General features: G+C 34.7%; 1 protein-coding gene across 1 annotated transcript; it reads right to left on the bottom strand.

Annotated features, from left to right (window-relative positions):
• Nucleotides 1–2705: 2705 nt before the first annotated feature.
• Nucleotides 2706–9945, bottom strand: p2rx2 (purinergic receptor P2X, ligand-gated ion channel, 2). The gene is made up of 12 exons (XM_056254740.1): nucleotides 9702–9945; nucleotides 8975–9110; nucleotides 8664–8735; nucleotides 8483–8558; nucleotides 7651–7747; nucleotides 7494–7574; nucleotides 6868–7006; nucleotides 6634–6764; nucleotides 5316–5406; nucleotides 5164–5229; nucleotides 4846–4923; nucleotides 2706–3012 (listed from the first exon to the last, which is right to left on the bottom strand). Exons 1-12 carry the CDS (start codon nucleotides 9893–9895, stop codon nucleotides 2917–2919), a joined length of 1257 nt encoding a protein of 418 aa, XP_056110715.1. The 5' UTR covers nucleotides 9896–9945; the 3' UTR covers nucleotides 2706–2916.
• Nucleotides 9946–10403: the final 458 nt, after the last annotated feature.

Below are 10403 nucleotides of genomic sequence, written 5' to 3'. Positions count from 1 at the left end.
TGGCATGCAACTAATACGTCCCTGTGGTAATAGTCCATTTGGATATCACCTCTTTTTGACGTTTATGAGTTTAATTCTGTAAAGAATATGGCTTTTAGTTTTTGTAACCACATATAGGGCTATTTGAGGTTTGCAATAGCCAGTTTAACTTAATGAGACGTCCACGTCACTGCCTGGCTCCCTAGCTCTGCCTTCCCACTTTACATTACCACATTATAATTCGATTTCTTATCTCTGAGGCAAAGACCTGGACATCATGGAGATATATGACATGCTGTGCAATTTGAAATCCAACCATTGCGAATTGGCATTGCTGCACTCGCCACTTACTGAACTGTAAGAGCAAAAAGCATTTCTGAAACGCTTTAAAATATTTTTCTTTTCCAGCAAACACTCAGTCAAAGTAGGTGCTTCACATTCAGAACATGCTTGTTAAAAAATGAATTATCTAATCATATTTCATTTGTTATTTCATACTGTTTGTTTTGTTTTACATTTGTTATTTTACAAGTTTTAAATTTTTTTGTGACCCTGGAGCATGTCCTGGTATGACCTTGTACATTTGGAGCATGTCTAAATGCTCTGATTTTCTTTTGTTATAATAGTAATAAATATTAAAGACAGAAAGAAAAGTAATTAAAAGTGCTGAATAATTGGGTGATAGGATTGCAGATTTAGTAATACAGTAAGGGATCACTAATGTTGGTTTGGAGTTGTTGACAAACTTTACCTGTCAAAAAGTTATGATCAGTAAATATATTTATTTATTTACACTTTACAATAAGGTTCCATTTCTTAACATTAGTTAACATGAACTAACGATAGAGAGTATTTCTAAAGCATCTATTAATCTGTTTTTGCTATCTTCTTGTACAGTAACCTTGAGCTTGGGAAAGGCACTTTATAAATAAACTTCAACATTTACTAATGCATTGATGAAATCAAGCATTGTATCTGAGAATATTATTTAATGGACCTGAGCTAACATGAACTATAGAAATGAACAGTGGTTTATTAACTAACATTTACAAAGATTAATAAATACTGTAACAAATGCATTGGTCATTGTTAATGTTAACTAATGAGGCCTTATTGTAAAGAAATACTTTTATTCAGCAAAGATGCATTAAATTGATCAAAAGTTTTTACATTGTTACAAAAAATGCTGCACTTTTGAACTTTAAATTCAACAAATAATTCTGTAAAAAAAAAATCATAATTTTGTTACACAAACTGCTATCAACATTAACAGTAATACTAAATGTTTCTTGAGCAGCAAATCATCATATTAGAATGATTTCTGAAGGATCATGTGACACTGAAGACTGGAGTAATGATGCTGAAAATACAGCTTTTACATTTTAAATTAAAGTATATAAAAATACAAAAAGTTATTTTAAATTGTAATAATATTTCACAATAATAATTTTTACTGTATTTAAATCAAATAAACGGAGACTTGGTGAGCATAAGATGCTTCAAATACATAAAAAATGGTTGTAAATCTTTTTTTTTTTTTTTTATAGAATGGTTGAGGTTTGACAAATGTAGCCAACACAACAATTTGGGTAAAAATTTAGCAATTTGAATGAGATTATTTACTTGTCTTCTAAATTTTAATAAACTAAAATAAGTGTTGTAAATAGTCTATATAAGAATGCTGTAGACAAACGGTTACATAGTCCTGCTAAGTTCATTAGTCTGTCCATCCTCTTTAGCATCTGGTTTCAGTCTCCTGTCCTGTCTGGAGATGAGGTTTTATATGCACCCTTGGTCATTACTTAAAAGACTGATCCATAAACCTCAAATGTGTGAGCTGCTATAAATCGATAGGTTTCTATTAATCACATTTAGAGATCTGGGCAGACGCAATTTCTCTTCCCCTAAATTTCATTACTGTAACCAATATCTCAAGAGGAGTTGTTATCAGGTTAGCAGTGCGAGTGCTTCTCTTCGGAGAAACCATCTCATCTTTCCTTATGCAAGATGATTTTTGATGCATGTAGGCTCCCGGAAAGGAGGTGCTTATTGGGAACAGATTGATCTTTTCCAGTACATAAAGTCACCATGAAATCAAAATTGACAATTCCTGTTTTTTATATATAGAGAGAGAGAGAGAGAGAGAGTATTGCCATATTTAATATAAATGATTTATCTGTGCACATCATTATTTTTTTTTAAACTCTTCTCTTCTCTGATGATGCGTTTACTGGTGTGAGGGCGGGACAACCTGTCACTCACATGAGATCCACCAATAGCAAACGACCACAATGATCCAATCAATTCCAGAGGGATAAAATCAAGTCCATTCCTAAAAAAAAATTCTTGTCCAAAAAGCCGGGTTTTTTTTTTTTTTTTTAATCACCGGGTAAGTTCAGTGTTAAACTTTAAAGTCAACTTGAAATCAAAATCCGTCATGTTCATTTCGTGGGATTTGTCTGAACACGCTATTCCAAAGAAAAATATTTTGTCAATATTTTAACAGATCAAAATCAAGTTCTGCTTTAGGTCCTGGAAATCAAATCATGTGACACGTTTGTATGAGACACAATATTCAAAGAGTTTTTACTTAATGAATATTCCTTTTCATTGAAATAATGTCACTTTCCAGAAGTAAAACATTTCATGTTCCATGACTGTTCAAACAAGGAAGATACATGCAAACCTGTTGTGTAGATGAATTAAAAAAGCAAGTCAATTGTTGATCAGTGTTTAATATTTATTGAAGCGAAACAACATATGTGTTTTTACGTGTTTTTTGAAGCTTTTCTATATTCAGATATGGCATTTTGTGCTGTATTCCACACTTCTTTTCCTCAGACAGGAAAATATCCAATCCTTTAGGTAACAATATTGCACTATACTCTATATTAGGCATGGCGTGCCGTGACGAGTGGTTTTGGTGGTGGCAGGATGTTACAGTGGCACACCATCTGAGAGGTCAGAGTGGGTGGAGCCATAGCTTGTAAGCGTGAGGTCTGTTGTCATTGGCTGACTGGGTTGCTTGGAGACCTGGTTAAACAAAATAGAAACAGCTTTTGATTAGCCTGTTCAAGAAAAAGAAAATAATCAACCATCATGTTCCAAACTGGATGACTTTCTTTCCCGTTTTGTGCTCCATGGAAGAAAGAAAGTCAATGGTTTGGAATGGCATGGAGGCGAACAGATGATAATTAGAGAACATAAATATAATATAACATAATAAAAATACTGCTGATACATTTATAGTCTGATTTGCCAAACTCTTTTGAATATTTGATATTAGTCATTAGAAATATTATGGAAGCTTGTTTTCGCCACTGAAAAAAAAAAAGGTATTTGCAACTTTTTACATATAAACTAGCAAATATGTGCGTTATAAAGTCAGAATCGAGAAATAAAGTCAGAATTGCAAGATATAAACTCGCAATTGCAAGACAAAAAATCTGAATTGCGAGTTATAAATTCAGACTTGCAAAATATAAACTCGCAATCCTGATTTTTTGCTCTCACAATTGCGAGTTTATATCTTGCAATCCTGACTTACTATCTCACATTTCTGACTTAACTCACAATTGTGAGAAGAAAAGTCAGAATTGCGAGAAAAAGGTCAGAATTGCGAGTTTATATTTTGCAAATCTGACTTTATTTCTCGCAATTGTGACTTAATATCATGCAATTCTGACTTTATGGGCCTTATCTAACATCCGGCGCAACGCAGCGCCAGGCGCGATCCAAGTGTTTTTTGCTAGTTTCAGCCTGACGCAGTTATCATTTTCACGTCCTACGCCATGTTGTTGAAATAGCAAATGTATTTGCGCCCATGGGCTACTGGTCTGAAAACGAGGTGTGTTCGGGCGCATTGATGACACGTTGCTATTTTGAGGCAACTGAAAAATAGACTGTGCTTTTGACCAACTGAAACCTGGTCTAAAGTCAATGGAGCAGTATTTTTTTGTTATTTAAAGAGCGCCTTAGTAATGTGCGCCTATAGGCGGGTCCACAACGCGCATAGCGTTACACACACAGGGACGCGCAGCAACACACAAACATGCCAAATATTAAAAATAAAAGGATTACAATGTAAAAGATTATTATTGTGTACATAAAGATGTCCCGTAGATGGTCTGCTTGCGCGTTTTAACCTCGCGCACGAGCAGATCCGTTTCCTCTCTGGAGAAGCGTTCAGTCTTTCCACTATCAAATTCCGCCATGTAAATAGTGAATCCGCCATGACGCGAGCGCAACTGGCTTTTAAAGGGAATGGGAGATGAGACTCTGATTGGTTTATTGCACGTTACGCCCAAAACACACCCATTAGTCACTAAGAGAATATGGAAAACCCCATATTAGACCCATTTTACCATTAAACTAGCAAAAGTGGATTCAGACCTAAGTGCAACTTGCGCCGTGCGCTTTAGACCATGCGCTTAGATCGTTAAAATAGGACCCACAGTCTTGCAATTCTAACTTTATATCTTGCAATTCTGACTTTGTCTTGCAATTCTGACTTTGTCACGCAATTCTGATTTTATATCTCAATTGTAAGAAAAAAAGTCAGACCTGTGAGATAAAAAGTCCCAATTATCTTTTACACTTTTTATTCCGTGGTGGAAACAAGCTTCCATAACATTCTAACCACACACACCAGTTGGAAATAAAAGATTATTGGAATATGCTTTACAAGTGAAGAATACTATGAAAATGTTCTGCTTCATAAATTCACGTTTAACTCAATGAGCTACTCTTTGTAATAATTTTTTTAATTTACTAGCTTTTTCTGAGTGAATTTCAAAGTAAATCGATCCTACACCAAATTTTTTTTTTCAGTGTGTCAGTTCAATTTCTCCACCCTGCTTGACTTACATCATCAAACTTCTTATCACTGAAGACTTCATTCTTATCGATAAACGTCAGCATGATCCAGTCACAGATGATTGAGCACTAGACGAGAGAAAATTAGACATTTCCTAAGATCAAGCATGAGGAAAAGCTGTGTATGTCCATAAATGCCACTTTCCTTTTTCCATCAGGGTTACGCCAGATCAAGCGCTTTGAGCGAAACCTGAGAATCATTCCCATAATGCAATTTGCGAAGTGTTTATGTCTGCCATCACTGTCATTATCTCACACATTTTAACCCCACATAACCATGTTTTTAATATGCATTCAGCAAAAACTTACAATTCCCACTGACGTCATGGCCGTGACTGTGTTGATGATAGTTGGAATCAGACTGAATCTTCCTGCCTGAAAGGAAATGCATGTTTCAATATTAGGCGTATGTGCAGTCAGCATGTCAGACAGGCACTAATGTACTTCCTGTACGGTCTCACATGTCCATGGACAATGACATCCAGGCGAATCCCATAGGCTTTAATGAGTGTTCTGTACTCCACACCATCCTTATAGTAATATTTTGCAAATCTGAAAAGTAAAAAAATGATTTTGAGATACGGAATTATTATTATTATAGAATAATGATGATACAAATATGTGCCCAAACTATAGATTACAAATGTTACAGTTTGCAAATGACATGATCATGATGAAAATTGTAGTTAGTAACATAATGTTACATAACACATTTTAGGTAATGTATTCTGACTACTTCTTTGATTACTTTGGACCTAACTCGTTTATCATATTGCTCTGACAATCTTATTGATAGTATACCATATTGACGTACAATACAAAAAAGAGAAAGAAAATATTCCACAATAAAGGGCATTACGGTTTTGTTTTCCTAACTGAAGGATCTGCAGGGGGTTAATGAGTTCATGTAAAGCTAATAAATAATCAAATCACAAAAATGTCAAATTAAAAAATGTCAACAAATCAGTACATCCTAAAAAGATCAAATATTTGAGTTGTTTACCGGCATGTGACCATTAATCGACATCAGAGAACCGTATGTTAATGTTTTGTTAAATTATTTTCTTAGTTATTAATTATATTAGGTCAAAAGGGGTTCAGCTGACTAAAAAGTGTGGGAATTACAGCATTACACGTAAATATGATTAATGTGTCTGAAAGCCTTCCAAATGCATAGTAATAATAAATGATTAAATGACTCACTGAGGGATAATTCGAATAGTAATTTAAATGTGTTTATCAGGAGTTGATTAGATATGCAATATAGAGAAAACACTCTTTAAAAGTGAAATGATTTCTGTAAATTCAGTGGTCAAGTGCTGTTGCCTCTCAGTTTTCCATGTTATTATAGTCACTTGACTAGTGGCTGGTCTGTGTGTGCAATTCCACAAATCAAGAAGCCTTCACGAACATATATAAGTGATAAACCGGAAAGACAAAAAAAAAAAGATTTGTAATCAACAAAAATGTAACTCTAGTCTAATTATGAGAATTAAGTACTTAATTTTTAGAATCTGATTAAGTAATCCAGATTACATACCTACACTGTTTATTAATCTTAAAATACAGCATGCTAAAAATTATGTAAGATGATTTTTGATGGATGAAGGTTCCCAGAAAAGAGAACTTTACTTTAAAATGTGTTAAACCACACGTCCATGGTATTGGGAGTCCTGCATATGCATCTTGTAATGTTAATGATCAACTGATCATCATTTTAAATGACAATCAATTACGGAAGTTCCTGTTAATTGTTCCACCAGTTAATAGTAGCCGTACCTGTCGTAGTATCCTGAGCTGGGCAGGTTTTTTCTCATGTCCAGACTTCTGAATGAATATGTTGGAATGCACTTTGAGGGATCCACATCAAAATCACACTTCCAGTTAATTAACACGCCAATTATTCCGCCCTAGACACATTAACACATACATTAAACTTACATATAGGTTACTGTTGCGTAAAAATGCAGAAAATCTATTGGTATCCTGTTTGACAACAGACCGTATACATACCGTTCTGCAAAGTTCACTGAATTTCTCTCTAGCTTGCGCTGCGATGAAGCCCAAGCTGAACACTGGACAATAAGGGTTGGTCTCTGGGTGATAATGACACCGGAGCAACTTCTTTGGCTTGTTTGGTTTGATATTGCCCCTGTAAACCATAGGCAATTTCACATTAGATCAAAAGATTTTTAAGATCAAGTAGTCAATGCAAGAGTCCAGCACTCTGTAAAGTCTCCTCCAGCACATCCCCAAGACTCCATGGTAGTCATGTGATAATGGTGTCGTTCTATAGGCTACGTTTAGCTTTTTACTCCTGGAAATTGTTTTTAGACTTCAAAATTCATAGAAGTTGTGTTCATTTGTTCACAGAATGTGTAAGAAACATTCACTTTTGCTGGTCACAGAGCTTATTCCCTACAATAATCCAAAAGCCAATGGAAAAATCCTATTGGGTTTTTGTAGAGGGAACCTGTGTGATGCTAATTTACGAGTTGGCCTAAAAAATACGCCACTCTATATGCCTTTTTTAAATCACACAAAATTCACATTCACATTTTGGAAAAATGTTAAAAAGCATGGTGGCTTTGGATAAACATCCTCTGATTTATGAGATATTCTGAAACTCATAACCTTACCTCAGAACTTTAAACTTTGGGAAATGGATGGCATTCTTTATAAACACTGTGAAATTAATGGCTTTTTCCAAAGCTGGTTCCCTGTGGAGACAGGAAAAACATTTTAGTGCATTTCTCTGCTTGATTTTTGACTTATAAATGAATTAAAGCGCAATACCTGACAACAGCATATTCCTCAATGGGACACCAGGTTTTGATCTCACAGGTCTTGAATGTGTAGTTGTAGTACGGTATACACCGTCCTGTTCTTTGACCTAATCAAAAACAAGTTCACATGTTGATATAAGTCATATTCAAACTATTCTGAGACTTGCCGAAGTGATTTTGGTATTCATATTTATACAGTGGGGCAGGCCATCAACTGAAACCCTTTTTTAATTAATTAATTATCAATGTTTTAAGTTTATTTATTTCGATTTGGATTTAAATACACAAATAATCATTTGCGCTGCAGTAATTATAGCAAATTCTGACAGTCATATACATTTTCTTTTTTCAATGTTGAATTTTTTTTGTATTGAGAAATTGCATCAAATCAGAAGAAGTTTAATATTAAAGTCAGCATGAAACGGAAGTTGCGATTGTCTTTTCTTCCCTATTGTGAAGATTGCAACAAGTGTAACAGTTTCTCAAACAAGAAAAAAATTAGGGCGGGACTTGATTTTGTCCATCAGGAATTATTTGGATAGTTGTGGTTTGCTATTGGTGGATTTCATGTGAGTGACAGGTTGCCCCGCCCTCTCGCCAGTAAACACGTCATCAGAGAAGAGAAGTCGCTGCACGAGGAAAGTTATTCTGCTTAAAGATTACGTGGAAATAAAAATAACAATGATGTGCACAGATAAATTATTTATAATAAATTCCATTAAAAAATCCATTTTGATTTCATGGTGACTTTAAACTAGTGATCTCAGCTTTTTGGACCCCACTGTATGCATGTTTATGTATGTATGAATTATGTATGTATGTATTATGAATGTAAACCTCACCATGACCATCAAAATCAATTTCCCCTTGAGCGCAGTCAGAATCTTTTGTGCAGTTTGCATTGGCAACACTGTAATGCTGAAAAAGCACAGAAGAAAAAAATTGCTGTTTGACTCAGACCAACCATTCCAACCAAAACATGAATACTTTGTATTTATATTGTTGTTTAGTTTTTGCTCTCACCTCGGCACATGCGCCCTGCGTCTGATCATGCGTTACTTCTCTTCTAAGAATTGTACTAATGACATCACCACCCTGTGCATAAAGAGATCAGTTTCTTCTTTCTAATCAATTTACAACCAATTACTATAATGCTGACCAAGTAAGAATATATATATTATGATCTAGCAGGGAAAATATGATTTATTCACTTTACAGTATCTGAAGTAATTAAGGATAACTGGTCTGCCCTGGAAACTTTCTTCAAGTAAAAAAAACAGATGATGTAATGTTATGAATTTATGTACAGTTTATTCATTTTTTTGGTCCCTCACCTCAGATGGTCTGACATATTCTGTGGTGTCCTGAACGAAGTCTCCCAGCATGGCCACACCTCTCATCTCGGTGTACACCGAGCTCTCTGGACGCGTCTCAGTCTCCTGATATGCTTTCTGACTGATAAATACATACCTGCACATATAAAACATAACAGAAATTATTTGCAGACTTTAAAAACAAAACACCTTCATGGGTATAACAGAATAAATGCTGCATTAACTATAAGATCAACATTAGACGATTAAACGTATTCAAAGATATAAATGAAAATGCAAAAACCAAAACTATAAACTCACAGAATGTATTATTCTGTAAAACATCTGTAAATCAGATATGAATAACCATAAGAACAACTAAGCAGGACAACATAATTAGATTTGACGTTTCATGATATTTATATAAGGATGCATTAATCGCTATATCACTTATTTATTGCTATTGACATTTTTGTTGCATTTCTACTGCATATATTTTGTCTTCTTCAAGATGCAGAAAAAAAACTACTCCAGTCTTCTGTAGGCAAAGGTTTATAGTACTAACTCAAGAGACATTGAAATTATCGTACTCTATTTTGAGTTTCCGTGTTGTTGTTCTGCAGTTTTCTACCCTCAGAGGCAAATATAATAAAGATAATTTATGACCAATTAAAAGTATCAGTTTTGTTGATTGACTAAAGGTAATTTTTTAGTTAAAAAACAGAGACAGAGGAAAGTAGATTCTTACCAAATGAAATATGTGATCACCAGGAACTGCACAGCTCTGTATATGACCCCTAGTTTTCTGTCCTTCACCACCATAACTTGTGGAGTCTCATAGTCCCAAAAACCCAGGAAAAAGTCTTTAAAGAATTCTAAACAACCCATTTTTATAAAATTCCTTACTTGTTCCTGCAAAATGAATGTCTTAATCGTCACCATTCACCGCTGAACTGATGCTGTATGGTGATACCCTTTCTGTACTACATTTCTCTCTCACTCTCTCTCTCTCTCTCTCTCTCTCTCTCTCTCTCTCTCTCTCTCTCTCTCTCTCTCTCTCTCTCTCTCTCTCTCTCTCTCTCTCTCTTCTCTCTCTCTCTCTCTCTCTCTCTCTCTCTCTCTCTCTCTCTCTCTCTCTCTCTCTCTCTCTCTACCCTGAAATGGTAGCATTGTCCTTTTTTTCTGTGGTTAAATCCCTATGGGTTAAATATTGATTATGATAACGTTTATTATTTTATTGAAAGAATTCAGATTTGTGTAATTTTACTAAAGCTTAGGCTATGGAACAACAGCAAACTTGATGATGAGGTACAATATACCTTTGTTGCATAACAAGTATTTATAAATGTAATTTTTGATAGATACATAGATAGATAGATAGATCTACATAAAAAATACTATACATGAGCCTACATTTGACCACATTATATTCAATGTAGCCTATTTGTGT

Source organism: Rhinichthys klamathensis, unplaced genomic scaffold, assembly GCF_029890125.1.
Source record: "Rhinichthys klamathensis goyatoka isolate OS25496 unplaced genomic scaffold, OSU_Roscu_1.1 h1tg000114l_1, whole genome shotgun sequence".
NCBI lineage: Eukaryota > Metazoa > Chordata > Actinopteri > Cypriniformes > Leuciscidae > Rhinichthys > Rhinichthys klamathensis.
Note: the sequence above shows the minus strand (reverse complement) of the source record. Positions and strands in the feature narration are given on the sequence as shown.